Raw genomic sequence first — 25,800 nt, forward strand, 5'->3', positions numbered from 1 at the left:
ATTGGATGTTAGATTGTGAAAGCTTGGTTATCTTACAGGACAAGAATAATCCTGCTTTGCCATAACATATCTGGTATACACCAAGCTCTCGATTCTCACTTCTTGCCTGACCAAAATAATGGGGGGGGGGATAGGGGAGAGGAAGACCAACTGTGCCCTTGTGTCTGTGACTTGTAAGGATAGCTTCATTGTGGAAACATCAGTTTAGCTTCCCTTTTCATCAGGGAGTAGACACTTAAGCAATGAATGCCATGAATGATATGAACTGAAGCTACACTCTGACTGCAGTAGCAAAACAAAACCCTACACCCTTAAGGTGGAGGGTCATACCTGCAGGTCACTGAGATACCTAGAATAAGTGGACCACTTGAGCACAGTCAGCACCATGACACCCACAGGAGGATTCTGTTGAGTCTAGGACAATGTAATCTCCCTGTAAGTACTGCAGACACTGTCTAAAAAAGTAATAGACCAAGCCATGCTATAAAATGGCAATAAACTTTTTAGGGACATGTGCAGGGTAAGGGGGTATCTGAATGGCTTCTCATGGCTAACTTGAAGAAGACACAACCAGATTTCGATTACCTGCCACCTGCCAGAGAAGACCTGTGGAAAGCTCGGTCTTCTCTGAGAATCACACTGGGTTCTGTTCGGGAGCCCAAAAGAAATCCAGTCATGTTGCTTAGTACTCAACTCTTGTTCTGAACATCTCTGTAGTTGGATCAACAGATCTGCCCCTGTGTGCCTTCGAATTCCAAGACTGAGTCGTAAGCAACCCTGGGAAATGCCGGGCTCTTAGTGAGTCCTTGCTGAATGAAAGAGTCACACAGCACTCAAGGGCACAGAGACTCTGAAAAATCTGCTTTGTAATCTGAAATAAGGCAGGCTGAAGGGGAATTCACCACTAGGTAAGGGTGGAGGACTGAGAGGTGCACATTCACATCTGCCCCAACGAGTCTCACACAACCCCACCTGAGGATGCCCTGGACACAGTAAATGCAGTGACCATCACTGAACTGCTTATCTACGTCTCTGCATTGGGTCAGTAGCAGGTACGCACTTAACAAGCAGGATCACGTGCACTGCTAGCACCTAGATAGAAGAGCCTTCTCTGAATCTCTTACTCCCTGCTGCAACTTTCCAGTCTAAAGGGTAGGATGCTCTGAGCTTCCCCAAGGGAAAAAAAAAAAGTTGGGAGAAAAGTTAGCATGGTGGAGTTTCAGAAGCCTTGAGAACAAAGGACTAGCCAGGGACCAAAAAGAGCAAGAGAGTCCCCTGACAAGTGGAGAATCGGTGACTTCTATGAATCTATTCATTTGTGTGTCTACCCACAGGTGCAAGCATGCATGCATTTGGACATGAAGTCTGCACACATGTGTGTGCATGGGCGCACCTGCTTGTGTCTTTATTCAAGTGCTATTGTGGCCTCCATTCTGCAGGGTCCTATTGAAACCAGCTGACTGAAGTATAAATAGTAACAAAGGCATACTAATCACAGAGCTCTGACCTTGGTGAGAGCAGCCCCTCGAAGCACAAGAAGCAAACGGGAACTGGTCAGAAGAGGGTTAACTTTCCAGGAAATTAGGCTTTGGTTTTCCTAATTCAATAGCCGTTCTCCTCATTCAATTCCAAGGAGCCCCACTGCTTGTTATCAGGGCAGCTCCTGATTATAATTTTAGCCTTCAAACAAAATCAGCCGATTCTATTGGTGGCAAGGTACATTGAGCCTTTGAATGGTGCTGTCCTCATTGTGGCAAGATTATGTGTGTGTTATAACTTAAAAATGACTAGTTGCTGCGCCGGGGGACCCCTCCCCACCCTGCTCCCACCTCAGCTTTGTGGAAGAAAGCTGGCCATTTGCTTGCAAGGCTTTCTGAGAGCGTGGGCGTGAGAGGAGCTGTTTCCTCCTGACAATATGCATGGGTTACCTTGGAAGCAGCTTTCTTCATGAGCTCTAAGGCGAGCCGTCTGTTCTTTTTAACTCCTTGACCCTAAACATTGATAAACAGCAATGATTATGAGAAAAATAAACCCCGAATCCTCACAGGCATCACAGAGACTCCAGCATTCAATAGAAAATACTTACATATAAACCCTGAACCTTTAAAAAGCAAAACAAAACAGAACAACCCCCCCCCAATCTTAAGCAGTTCTAGACTCAGCAGTATTTCAAGACACCATTGTTATCATCATCATCACCACCGCCACCATCATCATCACCATCATCTTGCTCATGTTTGTGGAACAGCCACGAGCCCCAACTTCCCGCTTCATCAGCCATCGATCACCTCCATTGATTGTGGTGAGAACTGTGTCCCTGTCACTCATACATGCTGGGGAGGGGGTTGAATCTGTGAGGCAGGTTGGGTGGATTTGGTCATCCTGGATGCTTTCCTCTGGGGTTATCTAATTTGACACCCAGATAAAACATGTTCTCTGTGTGGAAACAGTCAAGAGTCATTGGCTCAGGTCCCTGAGGGATGACTCGCAGTGACTTCTGACTCAGTTTGAGAGTGTACTGAAAAAGAGGAAGGACCCTGGGAAATCAGTTGCCTGCACCTGAGGCAAGAGGCAGAAGCTAACAAGTTTCCTTCTAGCAAATGTGAGACTTCCAGAAGAGGTGGCTTGTCCTCTGTATAGAGAAATGGGCTTTGGTGTTCTTGTTGCAAAAATCACCAGCCGGGCGTGGTGGCGCACGCCTTTAGTCCCAGCACTCAGGAGGCAGAGGCAGGTGGATTTCTGAGTTCGAGGCCAGCCTGGTCTACAGAGTGAGTTCCAGGACAGCCAGAGCTATACAGAGAAACCCTGTCTCGAAAAACCAAAAAAAAAAAAAAAAAAAAAATCACCTAACTCAGGCGTCTAGAGGACTATGTGAGGGAAATGGTGGATCCGTGAGTGGGGACCAAAAGGGTCCCTGAGGTCTTGACACAAAGTAGAAGGAGAGTCAACTGACGATCGCCGTTGCTCCAGATTTATTCATAATCACGGGTCCCCTCTACTCTCCCAATGCCCCAGCCAACCTCCCTCAGCTTAGATAAGACAAATGGGGTCACGTGATGTGACCACGGGGAGGGCTTTCTTTGCATGAATTGGGCATCTGCTCTGTTTGGTTGGCTCTATAACAACTGGAGGTGGTGATCAACACACAGTGTGATCATGGGCCAGCACCCACATCACCACACCTAAGCCTACAGGGGAGCCCTGACATCCCCATCCACCTCAGACTTCCCAGAACTGTATGGTATGTGAGAATGGGAGGCAGGATTCGAAGCCAGGAAAGCAGACTGAGCCTCAGACCACCATACTTCACTTTCTACTATGTATTTTGGTTCTATTCTGAGAAACTAAAATGACCCCTAACTTCCTGCATGGTATGAGAAAGACACAGTGTTTGCTTAGCTCTATAGTTTTCAGGATCCCCAATAGAAGTAGAAATCAAACTAAAGGTTGAATTCTACCCACGTTTCTACTGGACCCTAACTTACTTATTTAATAAAACCAAACCAAAAGGTAGGATGAAAATATTTTTCGCAAGTATGTTTGTGCTGGATAGTTTATGTCAACTTGACACAAGCTAGAGTCATCTAAGAGGAAGGAACCTCAACTAAGAAAATGTCGATAGCCTGGTGGTGGTAGCACTCAGGAGATTAAGGCAGGTGGATTGCTATGAGTTTGAGGCCAGCCTGGTCTACAGAGCCAATTCTGGGGCAGTCAGGGCTACACAGGGAAACCCTGTCCTGACCCATTCCCCACAAAACAAAACAAACAAAAAAGAAAATGCCTCCATAAGATCCAGCTATGGGGTATTTTCTTAATTAGTGATCAATAGGGAAGGGCCCAGCCCATTGTGGGCAGTGCCATCCCTGGGCTGGTGGTCCTGGGTTCTATAAGAAAGCAAGGCTGAGCAAGCCATGAGGAGCAAGCCAGTAGGCAGCACCCCTCCATGGCTTTTGCATCAGCTCCTGCTTACAGGTTCCTTTCCTGGTTGAGTTCCTGTCCTGACTTCCTTTGATGATGAACAGCAATGTGGAAGTGTAAGTCAAATAAACCTTTTCTTCCCAACTTGCTTTTAGTCATGGTGTTTCACCACAGCAATAGAAATTTAACTGAGACAATGCCATAACGCCATTTAATTAGTGAGGAAGAGGAAGGAGAATGCAGAAGGACACTCAGAAGAATTGGGTCAGGAATATGATAACTTTGGACCCATGCATCAGAAACAGAATAATGGAACCTACGTTCATCTTTCTCAGCTCTTTGTTTTGAAGGAGTTAACCAGACCCGGGGTAGTTGATTTATACAAAGGCTCACGGAACTACAGCATAACCCTGAACCCAGATATTCCCATTTCCAGGGCAGAAATGTTTCCAGTATCCTTGCTAGCTAATCTAGCATTCTTGTCAGCTTAATCACACAACTTCTTGCCCAAAGACTGCACCATATGCTAATCTGAGCAGTACGGAAAGTTCTTAAAGGAGACCAATGCCATACACTGGCAGCCTGTGTGTTTGATGATCAGCCTTTGAATGCAGTGACAGAGGACAAACCATGTCAAAGTCAAGGCTTCACCATCAGGAAATGCCAGATGAGATGCACATGGCCACCTTGGAGCCATACCTTCACTCTGGTACCATCTTTGCACATGGGACGTTGGGCACATCATCACCTTTTCACCCAGAATGCCCATGTCCATGGGAGGCCCTTCTATGTGCACTATATTTAAAGAGAGTTCCTTGCCAGAGGCGACACTCTTCCCTGAGATGGTGATAAAGGCTTCCTGCATACTACCCAGAGATAGCTTCGCTAGAATTCAACGACACTGGGAAAACACAAAAAGCTTTACAATGTGGGAAACAAGAGCCACAGTCACAGATGCACACATGTAGAATGTGTCCCACTCTACACTGCCAGATCCTGGTGGGCAGAAACAGTGCCCGGCTCACGCTTCCTCCTCTGGACTTTGCATGGTGTCCAGTCCCATCCCTGGTGGGCGGGTATCTCTCCTCAACCCCATTTCTGTCCCCTATCTTCTCCTCCACTGTACGAGCCCTCTGAGGCCAGGGATGTGACTCATGCCTCCATATGTCCCTCCACTGAGCACCGGAGCACACAGGCTGGCACGTGGCCAGCACAGAATGGATATGTATTAGATAAACACGCTGGCATATGGTGAAGATTCAAATAATTTCTGTTGATTTGGTGCCTGGAAAGAGAAGGTCTAGGTCTCAATTTGGAAACCATAACAACCGATAGGCTCTCAGGCTCCAATTAGGGTGTAGAGAGAGGATTGAGCTGGAGCAAGATCATGGTTGTCAGTGAGTGACCACAGCTGTGGATCTGGAGCCGGGCCTGGCCAGGAACACAGGTGATTTGCAGTTGTTTGATGACATTCATTTGGAGCATGGGCATAAGTAAAGACCAAGCATGTCCTTACCGAAGCCAATGCATCTCCCTTTTCCAAGCACAGGTCTGCAGCTATACCACCCTGAGTGTACCTGCTCTAGTCTGATCTCAGAAACTAAGTAGGGTAAGGTCTGCTTCATACTTGGATGGGGGCCTTTTCTGAGATTAGTGATTTCATACATCTGCATTTGGATATGCAGACCACAGATTTTAAAGCCAGCCCACCCTGGATCCCTATTCCATTTTCAATATGCACCGGCTGGGTGCTTCTGTTGCTTCATATGCATATAAGACACTAACATGACATATAACATCTCCAGGCGATGAGAATTCAATGTTCTAGTTTATGTTACACAGGGTCCTCCATTCATCAGTGGGAACAATGATTCTCTTGTGAAAGGCACGCTCATGTTTCAGTTCTCAAAGCCCCCTGGCCATCTTGTTTCATTCGGTCTGTGATCATGAACACCACCCCAGAATACATAAGGTTCTTCAGAGCTATCCACATGGGTGTAAAGGTGGGACTCTAATACCCATCCTATGTCTCCTAGACTCTTCCCTGACCTTCCTCCAAAGCTTTCAACCTGGTTCTTTATTCTCTATCTTTGGGAATGTTGAGATCTGTCCCAAACACGCTCTGTTGAACCAGTGACAAACGTGCAGCACCATGGGGCTGGTGGCCACGTACCAAACCATGAAATATGGGTGTCACCTTCAGAATGTCACAGAAGTAGAGAGAAGCCACATGTCAACTGTAAGATTGTCAATTAAAAATGTGCCCAGGGAAGTGCTTCTGACTCGTCCCTTCCAGCGGGTCCCTCTCCATCACAGGTGACAGCTGCTTGTTCTTAGACTTTCTGTTTGCCTGCACACCCACAGGAAATGTCTCAGGATGTCTATTATGAGAATCGAACAATTTTAGTTCAAATTAAGTGATTCTTACCTTGAATAGCACAATGGCGTAGTCATATATCAGCGCCGGATCCTCCGTCTCCAGGGCCCCCTTCGCGTACCATTCGATAGCGGCCTCAGGGTTCTTGGCCACCCCTTGCTGTCCCCAGAAGAGCATCTGAGCCAATCGTTGCTTAAAGACAACAGCAACTCAGAACAGTGAGTTTCCTAGGTACTGTTTTGCACTTGAGGGAATGGGAGAAGAGGCTGAATGACCAGCCACAAATGGGACATCTGTATCAACCTCGCACAGGCTCAGGGAATGTCTTAGAAGTGGGGGCAGAAAGAACACAAGGGCCAGAGGAAGCAGTGGGGAGAGGTGTGGGATGCTGCCTTCCAGGCATAGCATGACTGTTACACTCCTATGTGTGTATGGGGGACAGGGGGCGGGAGGGGGAGTGCACACACACACACACACACACACACACACTAACATAGGTCTAAAACAACTTCCGGGAGTTAGTTCTCTCTTCTACCAGTGGGTCCCAGAGATCAAGTTCAGATAAGCTGGCCATCAAGCTTGGTGGCAAGTAACCTTATCCAACTGAGCCATATCACCAGGCCCCTGTCTGCTTTTAAAAAGGGGTTACTTACCATTTTATGGGTATATGTGTATACCCAAGAAAGTTTGGGGTGCATCACATATATGCAGGAGCCCCTGGTGACCAGAAGAGGGCACCAGGTCCTCTGGAGTTGGAGTTACAGGCAGTTGTGAGCCTCCCATGTGGGAACTGAGCCTGGGTTCTCTACTAGAGCAGGAAATGCTCTGAAGGGCTGAGCTGTTGCTCCAGTCCTCTCACTACACCTGCCACTCTGGAATCCACAGCAGGTGTGATTACCTGCATGCGGCATTTATTAAGAGATCTACCATGGAAGGGGGAGAGGTTAAGAGCCAATGAGGGTTAGGGAAATGCTGTCTCCAGGGGTGAGCCTGCTCCTGTAAACAACCCTAGCAGAACTCGCTGGGTTTTCTCCTTCTCCCTCCTCCCCTCCCTTCCTCTCTCCCTCTCCTTTCTTCTCTCAGGGAAGTAGAAGGGAACTTGTTGGGAAGAGAAGAGGGAACAGTGGGAGGAGTAACTGAAATTGAAATACATTATGCATGTGTATGAAAATATCATAATGAAACCCATATCACATAACAATTAATATATGCTAGTAATTGCATATAACATGGCTTAGGTTGAGAATAAAGAATTAAAGTACATGCAGAAGCCTCATCCCCCTGGCTCTAAAGAGGCAAGAACTCCAGGAGACATGATGGCAAGCAGAAGATACAGCAGCATCGCTTTAAGCGGCAGAGAATGGGGAGGCTTTGTTACTTTGTAACCTCAGCTGAAATGACTGACAAATGCTCCAAGACCGGCTTGCCCGCACCTGTGCTGCTGCGTTGCCACGGGTAGCTTCGTGCTTCAGCCACATAAAGACATCGCCATCTTCTTTGGTTTGGACTTTGAGTATTTCATCATCTTTGAGCCTAATAGTTTCAACATATGCCTAAAAAGAAAGAGAAGGGAAAGGGGAGGGAAAGGAAAGAGGAGGTAAACACCCAAATGCCAAGAGCATCCACGGACATAATATCTTCAAGCCAGCAATTGTTCAAGCAAAACCCAGATGAATAACTTAAATCTTAGGCGTGACTACACCGTCACGGGAATGAATTATCTTTAAACGGATGGACCACGTCCTGCATATCAGCATTGATGTTTGCTTCTATCAAAGTATTTGTTTGGGGAAGTCGGGATTTTTTTTCCCCACTCCCACTTCATTATTCAAGCTTGTTCAAAAGTCTGCCTGGTGTCGTGATTCTCAGCTCTCCTTCCCGACAGCACCAAAAAAGAGTAAATTGATATTTTCTATGACCTTAATCTTTACTGAAGCATCATTATCTGACATAAACAAACACGTTTATTTCACAGGCTCAGCCTCAGTTCTGTTATAGCCCCCAATTTAGAAATGTACCTTGAGAAAAAAAAATCAAGCATGCTAAATTCTTAAGAATTTGAGATGGGGATGTTCTGTATGCTCTAAATGATGAACCCAGAGGGAGAGTTCATGGGGGAATTGGAATTTGCACACGGCCTGTCAGATAGTTGACTTCTTTGGAGAAAATAAGATCCATCTCAATGTATACGTTCTGGCTCCTTCTCCCTCCTCCCCTCCCTGGCTCTGTGTTAGACACCGGCTCCCATTGTTTTGTGTCTTATGTACACCACAGAGGGACCCTGGAGCAAGCGATCCATGCTCTGCCATGCCACAGGCAGGTGTGAGATATTGAGAGAGAATTTTTACTTAGAGAATGAGGAATCAGACCTGATTTCCCTTCTGACTGCCTTTGTTCATTGAGAAACTTATTCAATAGCAGATTCTGGTCTGGTCTATAGCTCTGTTCCTTAGACCGCCTCTCAGCTGCCTCCTGTGCTGGGACTGTGTGGGGCCCAGGGTCCCTGTTGGGATCATTAAAGGACTGGGGGATCATTAAAGGACTGGGACTGAGGAGCCCTGCAAGGCTCAGGACCCAGTGCGATTTATTCTGCCAAGTTCAACATGGGAGCAATGATGATGGCCTTGTCCCTTTACTGAAATCAACTATGGCAGCAGGGTGTTCAACACATCTTCATTTAATCCCCTCAATAAAGTTGTGACTCACTTCCCCTTCCCCTCCCCCACACACCCAGTTTACAGACAAAGTCATGTGGAGGCTCCTGAAGTGAAAACATGAACTCAGCTCTCATGTTCTGCCCCGAAAGCCAGGCTAGTGAGGACTCCACAGAGATCTTCAGTCTCATTTGGGAGACAGTGAGTCTCATGGTCTCCATATGGCTATGTCAGGGTAGGTGAGATCTCAGCTGGCACTCCAAGAACACTTTTGTTTTCTGTGAGGAGCCTGGGTGCACAGAAGCTTGATCTGCCTTGGTAAAGAATTCTCTGTTTTGCTTGTTTTTTATTTCCTTCCTATCCCGAGACTTGGAGGCAGTTCTCCCTGAGAGCTTCATGCTCTTGGGTCTCTGAGACTCTAGCTGGCACTGATGACCTACCAGTGACCCTCACGAGTGGTTTGCCAGGCACTACCCCGCTCCTTACCCCAGTGGACACCCACGCCCAGATCATAGCTTTAAGCTTAGGAGTCAAATCTAGGCTGGCTCACACATATGCCTGGCCCTTAGTCTCCCTTGAAGGAGCAGTGGCCCTGAAAAGAAGTGTATGGAGGACTGTTTCAATGTTCCCTGCCCTCCCATGCACAGTGGACTCTCTGTGGGCACAGTCAGCTAGGTCTTGGCTAAGTCCACATCTCTGGAGAGGAACCTGAGCAGCCATGCATAGCTATAAGAAAAGAACAAATTTGCTTCTGGCTCCGTGGCCCTTACACCTCTGTATGTGCTGCGATTGAACTTCAAAGCAAGAGAAAACTATCAGGACCATGTCCTTCCTTGTTTGACACAGGGGACTTCAGTTCTGACTCACCACTAACTAAATTCGAGCTCTGGGCCAGTTACTTTATTTAGACGGTACTGCTTTTCTGCAACCAGAAAAAGTGGCTTAGTATAGTACCTCCCACCTCCAGAACACTCAAGATGTGACCCATTATTCTGTGCCGAACAAAGAGAAAGATCTAGGCTGAAATCATGTGCTGGGTGACTGTAGCTGACTAGCTCCTCTGAGCTACCTCTTCAAGAAGATGGAAATAATATACTGACCTTACAGGTTTACAGACCTATAAGTAATCTATGCATATCCATAAACTATATACAGTTTATGCATATCTATAATCCCAGTGCTGGTGAGATAGAAGCTGGAGGATCTAAAGTTCAAGGTCATCCTACATAGTGAGTTTCATGCTAGCCTGGGCTACATGAAAAGGAAAAAAGAAGGAATACAATTTGGAGAGGATGTACAAAGACCAGAGTTTTCTGAGAGCTCATAGCCTGTGCTGAGCTCCGTTCAGCACATGGATGGACCATTGTGTGCTATAACAACTGTGTGAGAGACAGACAGACAGTCATGGTGCCCAAGTAGGAGAGAGAGAAATGGAGGCAAGAGCTGCCCAAGGCATCACCCCTAACTGTGGACAGACTGGGAGTGAGCCAGTCAAATCTGACCAGCCACACTGTGTGCTGCACCCAGGCAGGGAAAGGGATGCCTCTCCAGATTCTGGGGTACCTAAAGTGGCAGCTTGAACCACATCAGGTGTCTTCTGAGAAAGGAGATGGCCTGCCAAAACACCTAGAGTCAGAATGACCTTAAGAGGGGCAGCTCAGCGTTGTTCATGCATTCAAATAGCATGCTGAGGCCAGGGGAGGGGTGGGATCCAGAGAAGCAGACACGCACAGTGGGGGTGGGGGTGGGGCAGGTATGCAGAGCCAGGGATGCCATATAGGACTGTTCTGAGAAATGCCAAGGTTTCTGGAACACTCTGTAGCTGCTTTCTTCATAAATTAGTGTCAGCAGAATGAGCAGCCCTAAAGTTCATGTCTTATATCACAGGGTTAAAGCCTGGTGTCAAGTCCCAGGAGGACCAGTGTCTGGAAACTGCCAGCCTCGGATCCCTGGACCAAGCATCAGAGAAAGGCGCCACATTGTCCAGGGGAAGCTTCGTCTCCTTCCCTCTGCCCAGTCTGCAGGCTGCCAAGGATGCTCTTCCTGGTAAAAGGCTGTTGTCTCTAGTTTCAGGAAAGGCCAGAGAGGGGAGGGCCAAGAACGGGGGTGGGGGTGGGGAAGAACGAGGGGGAGGGGAGGGAGAAGAGAGAATGAGGCAGGGATAGAAAGAGCAGAAGAGATGGAAGGGAAGAGGAAAGGAAGGTGGTGATAGGGAGTGGGGAAGAGAGAGGAAGAGAGAACAGAACAAGAGGGGACAGGACAGAAAGGGAAAGACAGACATCAGGATGGGACAGCTGGACAGCCTCAGCAGCTCCACATTCTCTGGAAATGCAGGCTTCTGAGGACATGTGGTCTGCTGTCCAGCCAGCCCCGGAGAGCCAAGGAGTAGCTGGCAAGAGGCAGGGCCAGTGTCCTAGCCAATGCTTACACCTGCTAACCAGTGCCAGTTCTAGCCAGTTGTACTGCTGGCTCCATGTGTGAAAGGGGGTGGTTCTTAGGGGACATCTGACATTTTTGTTTTAAGGTGAGGGTGGGTGGGAAATGTATTGACTGCACCGGTAGAGAGAAGGGAAGCAAGATTCCATAGATGCCGTAGCTGTGGGCTGCCAAGGTCCTCGCTCTGGATGCTATCTGTTGAAGAACTCTAAATCCTAACCATACTCTACAGGCATGGCTGAGCCATGACAGAGATGTGACTGGGTGCCATGTGGGAGCTCCAGCAAGGCCACAGAGGATGCTGTGGCTGAGCATATGGTACAGTAAAAACAGTTCCAAAGGAAGTTGTAGGGAAGGAGAGAGAAAGCCAGGCAAGGAGACTGGACGTGGCCAGGACTGTGAGCAGTGTGCTGTGGCCAAGGCTGGGTAGCCAAGAGTTAGGATGGGTAGTGGGAGAAAGTGCCAGTAAGAAATGGTTTACAAGCTTGTCTCATACATTCCATCCTGACCACACTTCCCCTCCCCCTCCCCGTAACCCCTCCCCTCCCCTCCCCTCCCCTCATATCTTCTCCCTTCCTCTCAGAAAAGAGCAGGGTTCCTGGGGGCATCAACCAATTATGGTATAACAAGCATAACAATAAGTCCGGGCACATACCATCACACGAAGGCTGGACCAGGAAAAGGGCCCACAAACAGGTAAAAGAGTCAGAAGCAGCCCCCACCCCCACTGTTCACTTGCCATTGAAGGAACGAGAACCTAAGGGTCTGTCACACGGTAGGGGAACAATGGCTGCCAATATTTAAAAAGAAGTAGTAGAGAGGATTTAAAACAATATCAATGCATAGCAATGATAGGTCTTTGATGATGCTATGCCAATTTCCCCGCTGTCACCATTACATTGTATGTGTTGAACTATTGCACCATGCCCAATAAATACATCCAATTATGTGTCTACCTAAAATAAAGAATGACTCACAAAAAAAAAAAAAAGAAAAGAAAAGCCTTATATGTTCTGCGGTAGATTGGGTACTATGGGGCCCGTTCTAAACCCTAACTATACATTGTAAACATAAGAGGAGTCTAATTATAGATGCATGCACACACACATTCCACATACACATACATGCCTTCAGACACGTATGTGTACATGAACACTCATACATTCATGGACACATACCATACCATATTCACATGTGTATGTTCACAAATGAACACACACTTGAATATACAAATAAATACACACACACACACCCCTCCGTATCTCGTAGGGATTAGTTCCAGGACCCCTGCAAGCAATGAATCCATGATTCCTGTTTCTTATCTAATGTGATATGGTAATTGTAAATCCCGAGCCTCAGGCGTTCCTTAAATGTACTTGACCACTGTCCCACAGCCCCAACTCCTCTTCCACGTTCTAAATCACTACTAGATTACTTACAATTCTTAATATACTGTAAATAACATATAGATGGCTATTACGCTGTGTTTCTTAGGAAGTAGTGAAAAGAGAAGAAATCAATACCTACTGAGGGCAGACACCTTGTCCTTCTGGAATGCTTTCAATCTCTGCTTGGTTGCAGCTGAGAGTGTGGTCTCTCAGAAAAAAATAAACAGCATCACACACACACACACATTACCTTCTGTTTATGTGCAATCATATTCAGGGTTACTGGGAGGGGGGATCAGGGCATCAACATTTGAATTAGGAGGAACACAATCCTGCCCCTAAGATGTGTCACAGCAGCTCAGGGGAGAGCTGATGAAGGACATGAGGCGGTAGTAGGGGTAGAGATGGGGAAGAGAGAAAGTGGGGTGGCTATTAGATGGGGGTCAAGGCCACCCCCATTTCTTAGTGCAACCATTGATGTCCTTTGTGTAGGTGTTAGCAGTAGAGGAAGGGAGATGCACGTGGCAAGGTTCCTTTGTGACTCTAAATGAAGAGTAAAAAAGAGTTAGGTGGAGATGAAGACGGAGTACTGTCAGTATGCAGAGACAGCTGTGGCCAGGGGTGTGACTGAGGCAGCCCATGCCTCTCAGAAGCCTCAGGAAGAAAGAGGTGGCAGGGGGGAGAGGGAGAGGGAGGTAGAGGGAGGGAAGGAGGAAGAGAGGGAGGGAGGGAGGGAGGGAGAGAGAGAGAGAGAGAGAGAGAGAGAGAGAGAGAGAGAGAGAGAGAAAGGATCTAAGAACTGGACTGAAGGAAAAGAACTCATTTGTAGTTCTTTTAAGCCACAGAATAAAAAGAGCCCTTCCAGTTTTACCGGAAGGAAAGTCTTGTTCTGTCACAAGTAGGGAGCAGAGTGAGAATCCTGATAAAGATAAAGAGATGTGCACCACAGAAGCCAAGCTGTAACAAGCAGGAAGAAAGGCATTATTGACAGACCCTTCGCTTGCTAATGAGAGGTCTGGCTTTCGAGAGCTAGCTCCTCGTTTGCTACATTATGCTGGTGAATTAATAGATACCTCAACAAAAGGACATTTAAATGAACGCTTGACACCTGCTTCAATCTTCAAGAAGCCATTAATTATGAATTCTTAAGAAAATGAGCGATGACACAACCCTAAGTGTATAATTCCTACCCACAGTGCCTAATCACACGGCCTTTCAGCTGCGAGACACATCTTTTCTGTTCATCTCCTCCGGTTCTGACCAATTAAACATTTTCGTTCATAATCATAACATTTCACATGCCAAATCTTCCAAAGAAAGGGAGCTTGTCAGCAACGCACTGCTTCCTGCTGCTAATTGATGCCGAATTCGAGTTCTTGAACGTGTGATCTATACGTGCGGGATGTGATGAACATGTTTGGGCTTTGTGAAAAGGTAAAGGCAGCCTTTGCCTTACAACCCGATTGTGTAAAAATGTTTCTTGTAGGGCAATATTTCTTGACAACGAAGATATTAATTAATTGCCGTGAGACTGAGGTCAAAGTTTGCAAATCACGTATATACACAGAGAGAATAGTCGGCTTAAGTGGGTGTAGGCTTATTTGAAAAAAGGAAAAAACCAACCTGATGTCATCTAAAGGAGTTAGAATAGCTCTATAGAGACAGACTTTTTTTTTTATGTCTTCTGTCCCTTTTCTTCCTCTTCCCCCTCCTCCCCATCTTCCTTCTTCCCCCTCCTCCTCCACACTTCTTCATCTCCTCCTCCTTCCCTGATCCTTCTTAGGACAGGGTCTCACAAATCCCAAGCTGGTATTGAATTTGCTATGTATCCAAGAGTGACCTTCAATTCCTGATCCTCCTGTGTCCTCCCTCCTCTGGAGTGCTGATTATACCTGGTTTCATGCAGTGCTGCGGATTGGTCTGTGTCCACCCTAGAAAAGGGACCTACCAGCTGAGCTCCATCCTTAGGCCCACTTGTCTCACTGCGCCACATTTAACATTCACTGAAAGGCTCATCTCTCTGAGTGGTTTATTTCACAACAGTAGAGTGGCCACTGTAGCAGTAGTTGTTGTTGTTTTTCTATTTCCAAGTATCAAACAGCATTTTTGCACTGTAGGTTTCTGACTCAATCCCAGGGCAGTTTGCTTCCCAGTTTGTCACTAAGCTTGAGAGCCAACGATTCTGACCTAGCCAGCTCCGTCCCTCAGGCACAGGCAAATGCTGCCATGGTGCTTCATACTGGCTACACAGACCCAGATGCACGTTTGTTTCCACATTTCCCTGGCAGAGATCAGCAGGTTCAAAAAAAAAAAAAAAAAAAAAAAAAAACCTCACCATACAGTGAAAGCTTGAAATACTCACCAGCTGGCCCTTTATGGAGATGGGGGGAAACCCTCTTAACCCTCACAGCAAACTAGGTTGCATTATCAACGTGAACCATCTCACACACCTCTGTATCCCTGAAGACACCCAGCCCACTGTCCCCTCTCCTGGACCTAGGTCTGTGCCTTGAGTAGGTTTTCCTGCTATTCCTCTGTTGACACCTTCACTGGCAGCCTTTTATTCTCAGTCCGGAAACAAGCCATCAGTGAGTCTAATCTAACGCATTCTGCTTTTTTTGTTTTGTTTTGGTTTGGTTTGGTTTTTTTGCAGATGTGAGCCACTGATGGCTTTGTCTGGTGAGTCAGCATGACTGGGAAGCCTGTAAGTAGGGGCTGCTGCTAGGCTCCCTCATCTATACCCTTAATGTACCGTGATGATGTCTTTAAGCCTCAGCCCCTTGGGAACAGTGAGTAGCAGGGTCCATATGAAGGAGCCCTTTCTCAGACACCCAGCACTGGGAACAGAGATGGACATAAGGCTAGCCTCTGTGTGTGGTAGACCGTGCTTGTTCATCACGTACAGACAGAGGTGCTGAGAGGAGGGTTAATGCCTCCTCTCAATTTGATTCGTTTCCTCCTGACATCTCCAGACCTCAGCATCTCCTTCTTTCCTTCCTTCCTTCCTTCCTTCCTTCCTTCCTTCCTTCCTTCCTTCCTTCCTTCTCCCTTTTTGTCTTCTTTTGGTTTTTTGAGACAGGGTTTCTCTGTGTAGTCCTGGCTGTCCTGGAACTCATTCTGTAGACCAGACTGGCCTTGAACTCAGAAATCTGCCCGCCTCTCCCTCCCAAGTGCTGGGATTAAAGGCATGCACCACCACTGCCCTGCTAACCTCAGCATCTCCTATGGACAAAATGTTTATGTTCCTGATATGTTTTCTTTGTTTCAAGATCAAAATCTGCCTCAGGAGCCCACCTCTCCTTCACATGCCAGTTTGCTCACTCATGGGCAGCTCACAGACATAGACTCACGCCTGCTGTCCCCCTGCTAACCTGCACAGATGCAGGAAATGGGAACGGAAGATAAGGCACTAAAGTTTTCCTCTCCATCAGACAACGTACATCCTCAAAGAGCCAACACATAAAACAGATGCAGGTGCAGACACTATCACATTGCTCAGAAGGCCCTGATAACCAAGCTGTAAGCACTCCCAAACATCTCCATTGTACCTGGTCTCCCTGAAGTGTGTGCTGATCAAGGGGTGTCTTTGTAGCAATGTTGCTGTAGTAGGCATAGGACAGTTCCCAGTCCAGTGGGTAGCTGTCAACACCCTGGTAGTGTTTGTACCCAAGATTCATTGATGACAGTCTCTCACTGCCCTGGCCTCCAACCAGACTGTATAGCATGCCCTGTAAGGAAGAAATTGGTAAAGTGTTCACAGACTGTATAGATAAGGTTATAAAATCCCCTAAAGCCGAAAGGTCATTGGCCCTGCTCCATCTCTCTAATCCCAGCCATCCTAAACACACACACACACACAAAGACAAGCAATCATATGCAGAGATCAGAAATTAAAAGTGATTGGAGAACATGGTGTTTTCTTGTGATAGTGTTATCTATCAATGTGACTATGCTGGCAGGGACCCAGCATCATTTCTCAGGGAGTCTGGTAGGCTGTTTCCAACGAAAGCTTGGAGATGGGTGTCTGAATAAAGCAGGTGGTCCTCCCCAGCCACAGATGGTCCTCCCCAGGCTGGGGGAGCAGCATCCCATTGAGAGCCTGAAAAGACCCAAAGGCAGAGGAAGGAGGGACTCATTCCTTTTGGCTTCCTGCCTGCCTGCCTGCGTGCCTGCGCTGGGACTCTCATCTTTTCCTGTCTAAGAGGTAGACTTTCCACTACCAGCTTCCCTGGTCATGGGCCCTTCTGGCTTTGACTAGAAACCCACCAGCAGCGGCGGTGGCTTGCCTGGCCTCCCGCTTGCAGATGGCAGAGCAGAGAACTTCTCAGACTCCATAATTGCATGGGCTGATTCCTCAGAATAAATCTTTCCCTAGATATATAAAATCCCATTGGTTCTGTTTTTCTGGAGAACCCTGACTAATACACTTGGGAAAATGTGACTCTGAATGTTAGGCACGTTGCATAATCAATTTGGATTCAAGACCCAAAGTAAAACTGTCTACTGCGGCATCTATTTTGATGGTAGAAGGATAGATGTGGCGACAAGGAGATCCATCGACTTTTATTAGCTAAAAAGCAAACTGGGGTGAGGACCTCGACCTGGGGACCACTGCGTTTATCAATATTATCCTGACTTTGAAGGACAGGATCCCAGCCGGCTCTGCTCAAACTGTCCCTTGGATGGTTGACCAAAACATGAAAGCCATGTGCAGAAATGGAGATGTGTATTTTTTTTTTCCTCCCTGAAAACAGGTTATTGTGTAGTTCCACAGCCCAAGGACATTTTTTCCCTAGGTGTAGAGAGTTTTAGGGGACTCCAAGGAGCTGCAACACATCCGGTGCTAGCAGGGGCATCTCTCAGCACACATAATCCAGGTGACAGGTGCTCCCAGACTCATGAAATACTCCACCTGCAGCTGATCCCGAGGTCCATTTAATCCAGTTTCATAGAAGACGGTGAGGTAGTAGGATGCTTTATGGTATCCACAGCAGCTGGAATCCATCAGAAAGGGGATGGCAGAGCTAATTTGGTGAAGGCCATCAACGCCGGAGAGTCTCTTTACAGCCTTCTCAAATATCCTCGCACCGATTTCTAATACGGAGTCATTTTGGTTCCATGGCACTGTAAATAACACAATTCGAAGCACACAGAATTAATTACCATGGGGCTGATGTGGCTGGAGATGAAGGAAGGATAGCCAATTAAATGCGTTTGTTATTGACAAGGTGGGTCCTGCAGTAGTACCCTGAAATATACCACCCTCTGGGGAAGTAAATTAAACCCTTTGGGGAAAGCTGTGGTGTCACTCTGTAAAAAGCCTTTCCTCTGGCACTAAATGACAGCCTAGTATCCCGGGGAAAAGGATGTGCCTCACATAGCTGAGAAGATGCCTCAAGAGAGTTTTTCACTCAGTGTAATTCACCGCCCAATCAGGGCTGCTGAAACTTCCAGAGAGACTCTCCTTTCTCAGTCTGGGAAGAAGAATGTGTTTTATCCCAGAAATAGTTCCTTGGTACCGCTCCCAAAAATCCGAGCAGGAGCGTTTTATTTTGAGACGCTTTCCTCATCATCTTTCAATTCCAGTTTTGCTTGTGGGTCTCTCGATCTAATGAAAAGAATGAGTCAACTCCTGTGGAAGGCTTACAAGCTGCCAAACACAGGGTCAAGCATCCTACGCAAATGAGGCCATTGGATCTGCAAGAGCTTAGATGGCTGCTACTATTGCTAGCCTCCTCCTTCCCCACCAGGGATTAAGGCCCAAAGAAGCAAAATAAGTTGTGTACAGTCGAAAAGGCTGGCAAAGAACCCGGCCAACCTTTGAACCCTGCTAGGCAGATCACACAAGTCAGAGTTCACACTTAGCCCCTTGGGGACAGGCAAGCTGCTCTGGCCACCAGGCCCCCCAGCATGGATGAGGCCTTGTCAGGTCTGCCTTAAGATGCTTGGTGCTTTCTTTTACAAAACCTCCCATAAATGTATATGCTGATCAACGTCCAACTCCAGAGACTGAGTGTACCGGCGCCATGACATGACTGTTAGAATCTTCTAAAATTTGTCTTTGCCACCCATCTCTTTTATTTATGAATGCAGCCAACAAGTGCTTCTAGGACAGGCAAGGCACTATTGTAGGCGCCGTGCTACAAAAGACCATACAGGACGGAAAGGTGTTAGTCACAGGAAACACGGCACTGGAGTTACATGTAAACAGCATCAGCTTGAATGTTAAGTTAAATGTCAACTTGGACTAAAGTTTTACCTGCCTAGAAACTGGTACGTCCAACATTTTCATTTTTTTTATCCTATGAAAAAAAAGTAACTTTTAAAAAAATGTTCTGGGGGCCAATGGATAAATCACATTTCTTAGCACACCAGTAATGAATAGCTGAGATTTTGTGTGTGTGTGGAGAATGAGAGGTATGGATTAAGTTTATTGAAGAGTAATTCCCTTGCAGTGATTCGTTTTAAAAACAGGGGTCAAGAGGGCTGGGAAGATGGCTTAGTTGGTAAAGTACTTGCCAAAAAACAGGTATGAATACCTGAGTTTGATCCCTAGCAATCACATAAAAAGCCAGGGGTAGAGAGGCATTGGCTTGTAACTCCAGTACTAGATAGGCAGAGCTAAGAAACGTCCAAGGCTTGCTGGCCAGCCAGCCAAGTGGAATTGGTGACCCTCAGGCCAATGAGAGAGCCTGCCTCAGCAAACAAGGGACATGGCATCTGAGCAGCAATATTAGAGGTGCCCACTAGTCTCCACACACACAGGCATACACATGGCATATCGAGGTGCATAAATGTGTGTGTAAACACACACACACACACACACACACACACACACACACACACACAGAGAGAGAGAGAGAGAGAGATCACAAAATCTAGGGCTGGAATCATGAACAGAACAGATACACTCGTTTACAACCTTCTGGACCCCGGGAGCCTCTGAAAGGCAGGTATGATCCAGACCCGAAGATCCCTGAAAGGCAGACAGATTCTCTGCTCCAGCTGCATCAGCTTAGGCTCTACAGATAGATCCCCAAAGCCCAGAACCACGGCAGCTGAAAAAGCCATCTTATTGCCTGAACAGCAGTGTGCCTTTCCCATATTCTCTATGTTTGCATATTTGCTTGCTTGCTTTACTCTCAAAAGACATAACTGTTTGTTATGTAAGAAACATAACTATTTGTTTTTGTAAGACAAATCAAACAATGCAAATGGTATTAAATAAAACAGGAGTCTCTGCTCCCCCACTCTGTCTTTAGTGAGGATGAAAGCTGGTAAAAAGCTTGGTACCTGTGTGTGGAGACTTCCTTCGTATGCACAATAATGCATGAATGCATCTATTTATATATACACATTTCCTTTTCCCCAGTGGCATAAGATGCCACTGTAGATTCTGACTTCATTTTTATATGTTTTATGCTTTTATTAAAATTTACTTGTGCATTTGTGTGTGTCTATGTGGAAGGCACATGCATGCTGCACGCACGTGGCAGTCAGAGGACCACTTGCAGGAGTCAGTCCGTTCCTTCCCCTACCTGGATCCCAGGGATCAAACTCAGGTCTTCAGGCTCTGTGATAAGCCACTTTACCCACTAGTCCATTTCACCGGCCCAACTTTCTCTTTTAAATTAATTCTGTATTATTAACATCTCTCTATGGCTGTCACAAGTCAGCAAATGCCAAAGAAGAGTAGGGCGATAGTTCAGTTGGTGATGTGTTCTGTGCAAGCATGAGGTCCTGAATTCAGATCCCCAAAAACACACACAAAAGAGCTACACATTGTGATGAATGCCTGTAACCCAGCCTAAGGGCGAGTGAGACAGATGGAATCCTGAAGCTCATTGGCCAGCTAGCATAGGCTACTCCAGATGCTTTGGGTTCACTGAGAGACCTGTCTAAACAAAATAAAATAATAAAGGTGGGACATGATCGAGGAAAGACACCAACGATGAGCTCAGACCTTCACACACGCTTGCAGCCACGTGTATTCATCCTCCCAGTATGAATGTATGAATGAATGAATGAATGAATGAATGAATGGTAGTAATTGGGACACCACTTCCAGGGTTTGCTCCAGTTCCCTACATTCTCGGTCATCCAAGTGGCATGTAAACACATGGCAGAGTATGTTCCAATGTACATCTTTCTATGCATACTCTATCATACTTCTTCCTGTGCATACTCTATCATACATCTTCCTGTGCATACTCTATCATACATCTTCCTGTGCATACTCACCTTCCTGCATACTCCATCATGTGCGTCCCACCTGCAGCTTGTGGCCAAGAGCAGTGTGGGCTCAGCCTAACTCAACATCTAAATTTACTTGAAACATTATGAGATATTTGTTTGTGATTATTATTATTATTATTATTATTATCATTTTTTTTCAACTCAATTGTCTGGTTCTAGAGCATGAATGTTGTGGATGACAATGTCCTGTGACATTGTTAATCGGCTGGTCACGCCCTTGAGCCTAAATCATCTCTAGATTCCTTGTGTCCAATATATTGGAAATGCTAAGGAAATGGGTGTTACCCTGGATTGTAACGATTGATAACAACACAGATATGTTCTGTAATATGTTCATGTTCATTACTGGTTATTGTGGGGTTTCTTTTTTTTCAGTGCTAAGTATTGACCTGAGGACCCTCACACACACCAAGCATTGGAGACCACAGCTCCACCCCCCTAGCCTGCTACTCTAAATACCCTTGATGCATGGTCTGTAGTGCACTGAGAGTCCACAGGAACAGAAGGCCAACCACGCCGCATTTACGGCTGAACCAAGTTCTCTATTTTTAGACTCTTGGGTTGGGTTACTTTGTGTGATTTTGCTACAGCCAACAATGCAGCAATGGGCAGCCCTGGGCACTTCTCTCTGTTTTCCTGATGGATTATGCCTGCATAATAACACCCTTTTCCAGCAGGACTCTGACACTCTTATCTGGTTGGGTTTTCCCTTTGTCTGTTGAGGGAAGCACTCTATCTACTGGACCATTCCCCTGATAAAAACAGTCTCCATGGATTCAGTGAACTCGGTAGTACAGAGATCCTACTGTTACTTAGTTATGTTTTTAGCTTTGAATGTTCTCCCTTCGGATGCCCCTGTGTGCACATTCCTGGCAAAATGGCATCAGAATTATTGGTAACAATTCATCCTGGCCCTTGCCCACCTGCCAAATACCCAGCTAAGATGATGGGTTTTGCCTGAGCCACAGGGATGCCAGCTTTGACGGCTCAGAGGAGGGGGTGGCTGCAAAAGAAATGAAACTCTAAATGAAACACCTGCCCCTCTGACCCTTGGCACAGAACCCCAGAAATCATTATCAGGAGCACCCAGGTAGCTGAGACTGCTGGAAAAGTTGGAACAAACCCTGAATCCTCTAGTCTCGATTCTGGGCCCAAAAAGCTCTGCAGACTGAAAGGGCTTGCTTATTTCTTTCTTATATTAAAATTCTTAACTCCCTCCCAGAAAAATATCACCAATTGGTATTTTCTCTGCCCAAGATTCTAAACAATTTTCTGCACTGGTGAATTTAATAAAAATAATAATGCTAAGGTAAAATTACTCATTTCACACAATGGTTAAAGTCTGGATCGTAACTATTGTCTGAAATCGAAGCCATGGTGGTTTTGGTGGTATTAAAGCCAGTTTAATGAAACTGTTAATTTCACCCATCTGGTTTAGCATATGCATTTTTTTTCTAGCCGGTCTGTAACTGAAAACATGTCTTGTTTGAGGAGATTAATGGTATAATGAATAAACAAACAAGCAGAATGGGAAATTCCCACTTCTCCATTTCCTTTTTCTTTCTATACCAGACGCTAAGGAATAAAAGCTATAGCCGCCATCGCTTAAGCATGGCGTGGCTTATTTTACTCTTTCTTCATATCAGACGTTGTGTGCTGATTGTTAGAAGAGGCAAATGGGAGCCTCTGAGAAGATAACCGCCCACTTAAGGCCCATGATGAGCTGGAGCCGGTTTCTGATTGAGAATTCAAGAAGGAGAGAGGCAGCCTTGTTCCTTGTGAGAGAGATGGAGACATCAATAGGAAAGCCATTTTGAGCGCCGGGCTTCTGAGTGGCAACATGCATTCAGAGTAGAAGTTTGAAAGAAGAGAGCAGAATAAAGAGGAACTATCGTGCCACTGTCATGAGGAGCCCTCTTCATCAACTTTACTGACTTAAAAAAAAAACCACTCAGCGAGTTTCTCATTTGCATTCTGATCTGAGGTCCTGATGGGCTCCAAAGCTTCAAGTGCTAGCGAGCAGGCTGATGGAGTGCTCAAGGACAGCCCTGTCCTTTCAGCACCCGGAACACTGGTTCCATCCACGCTGCACCTCTTTCTCCTTCCTTCGAATACAATGGAAACGCTCTGGAAATAGGTGTTACTCTGTGTTGCTTAGGAGCAAATAACAAGAAAAAAAATGTCTGAGCATGTTCATGACAGATGCGATTTCTTCCCTTGTTAATTTTATTTTTGGGTAGTGCTGAAGACTGATCCAAGGGCCCCACATCTACCCCAGAACTCCATTCATCCTCATTTTCTAAATATTTACCTACGATTCAAAAACCCAGACCGACCTTTCTTTCTTCCTTCCTTCCTTCCTTCCTTCCTTCCTTCCTTCCTTCTTTCCTTTCTTCTCCTCCTTCTCTTCCTCTCTTCTCCCTGTCTTCCTCTCCTCCATGAGTCTTTTCAGGATTGTTATTTTTTTGAGGGTGGAAAAACTATAGCCCATTTCTTTGTTTTCTTCTTCATAACCTCTGTATAAATGTATTTTAAAACCTAACAATACATCCTTCCAATTCCCAATAATAAAGGTGATGTCTCTCCCACAGCCAAGCACAGCTCCTAAGAGAAGGGATGCCCTGCCGTTCCTGGGTCCCATAACCGAATTTTCATTGTGTCCATCCTCTGTATTTTAGGGTCTTCAAGCAGACAGTGGAATGGTTGGCAAAATCTAAATCAAAGTAGCGTTCCGGTGCAGCCGGCTCCCCCTTGGCTGATTGTATGGAGACACTTCTCTAAATTATGCTCCAAAGCCTGGGGCAAGAGGCCCTGTAGAAACCAGGCAGATGGTGTCAGCCCTGGGAGAGAAGCCCAGGCTTGGACCTGGCCTCATCCCAGGACACCATTTATTGGCTTCCTCTAGACTTCCTCTAGGCACTGGCACCAGCAATGTGAGCTTAGTGGGACCCCTGTAGAATGGAGGGAGAGGAGACCACCGGTCGTTCTGGTCTGGGGTAGATATCCCCAGGGGTACACAGCCACCACACCAGCCTCACACATCCCTGACTTTATGACATCTGGTTTTAACCATGGAGCCCTCCTAATTGGATGTGAGCCTTTGAGGTCTTCTTTACTGTCCCCAGCCCTCAAGCCTATAGCCCAACCCCCAGTGCCGTTCCACCTGGCACCTTACTGGTCCTGGTACCAAAGCACTCTTCAAAGGGCTTTTGACTTCAAACTACTCCATTTTGACAAGGACGGTGTGACAGGAGAATGCAAGAATGAAATGGACAGAATGACTCTTAAATAATGAAAACCATGTAGGCTAAATTCTACTGTTGCAGCATCAGAAAAAAAAAAAAAAAAGCCCAAATGTTAACAGGGCTATCTCCATGCTCCAACAACTGCCATGTTCCTAGAGAGTTCAATGCTCAGGAGACAACGTTAAGGCTGGCCTATCCAAATGCCCTGCTGAAATCTCAATCAGAGGATCTTGTATCAGATGGCACCCCAGCACCCTGCACAGTAGAAACTTAGGGACAGAGCAGGGATAGATTCCCCAGATCGAGCAAGGGAATCAGGATGCTGAGCTCATCTCTGGCATGCCGGAGGAGGGGGATCTTGAGAGCATCTATATGCATTGCAGCTGTGTACCCCAGGAGTGCTGCCATCTTTAATTCAAAGGCTTGCAGACTCTGTGAGGTGAAGAGCAAGCCCTGTTATACATTGAGACTGAAGACACCATTGGGAACAGCTGAGCTTTACAGCGTGTTAGCACATCAGCTGTCAACGTTTAGCAAGCCTCCCCCACAGCGCCCCCGGGCACTTGGCCTAGAGCTGTGTGTGGGCTGGTCCCACTCTCGGTGTGGTTGCCCCAGGGCCTAGCACAGTGCCAGAAGGAACTCAGTCTATGGGTTCCAAACTGGCTGTGCATTGTACCTCAAGGACTATTTTACATCTGGGCACCTGTACACCTCACCGATAGATTATAGCCCAAAAGGCCTTTGAAGAGTGCTTTGGTACCCAGACCAGGAGGAGCGCCACATTTCCAAAATTCTTTGGTATGTATAGAACTGAAAAGATTCCAGTCTACTTTCACTAACTCTAGAGAGGGTCCACAGCTCCTGGAACCTGAACGGTGTTTTACAATGACAAGATGGTAGCTCCCAAGAGGCAATAGGTTCAAGATGAAAGAGAAAGGAGAGAAATACAGAAGGTGGAAGAGGGAACCCAGTGGACTCTGTCAGACTGGACTGGAACGGTAGCTTTGCCAAAGCAGACCTCAATGTTGGGTCTTCATTGATGCAAGGCCTCTGCCAAAGATTCGAGGTTGGTAAGAACACCGATCCCTGGGCACTGGGAGGCTCTTGGATTCTCAAGACGTTTTGAGGTAAGGATCTTCAAGACAGGAGGGAAAGCTGCTTGTGGTATTGGACACCTGGAATCCCCAGTGCTTGGGAAGCTGAGGCAGGAGCTTTCTATGAGTTTTGGGATAACATGGACTACTAAGTCCTGTATCAAAATCAGACAGCAACTGGGAAGATAGCTTAGTTGGCAAAGTGCTTTTTGCAAAACCACGAGGACTTGCATTCGATTCTCAGAACCCAAATTAAAAAGCTAGGCATGCCAGAAATTTAGAATACCCAAGATATAAGATACAATTTGCTAAATGCATGAAACTCAAGAAGAAAGAAGACCAAAGTGTGGACACTTTGCCCCTTCTTAGAATTGGGAACAAAACACCCATGGAAGGAGTTACAGAGACAAAGTTTGGAGCTGAGACGAAAAG

The 25,800-nt window shown here is 46.5% G+C and overlaps 1 protein-coding gene across 1 annotated transcript in view; it reads right to left on the reverse strand.

Moving 5' to 3' along the window:
* Positions 1–25,800, reverse strand: part of Sel1l3 (SEL1L family member 3) — a 108,638-nt gene that overhangs the window by 32,355 nt on the left and 50,483 nt on the right. Inside the window, exons 10-14 of the mRNA XM_021162875.1 lie at positions 17,686–17,897; positions 16,322–16,501; positions 7,729–7,848; positions 6,347–6,487; positions 1,929–1,991 (exon numbers count right to left, since the gene is read on the reverse strand). Of these exons, the coding sequence (XP_021018534.1) occupies positions 1,929–1,991; positions 6,347–6,487; positions 7,729–7,848; positions 16,322–16,501; positions 17,686–17,897 (716 nt within the window). The remainder of the gene's footprint in view (positions 1–1,928; positions 1,992–6,346; positions 6,488–7,728; positions 7,849–16,321; positions 16,502–17,685; positions 17,898–25,800) is intronic.

Source organism: Mus caroli, chromosome 5 (assembly GCF_900094665.2).
Source record: "Mus caroli chromosome 5, CAROLI_EIJ_v1.1, whole genome shotgun sequence".
In the NCBI taxonomy this organism is placed as follows: domain Eukaryota; kingdom Metazoa; phylum Chordata; class Mammalia; order Rodentia; family Muridae; genus Mus; species Mus caroli.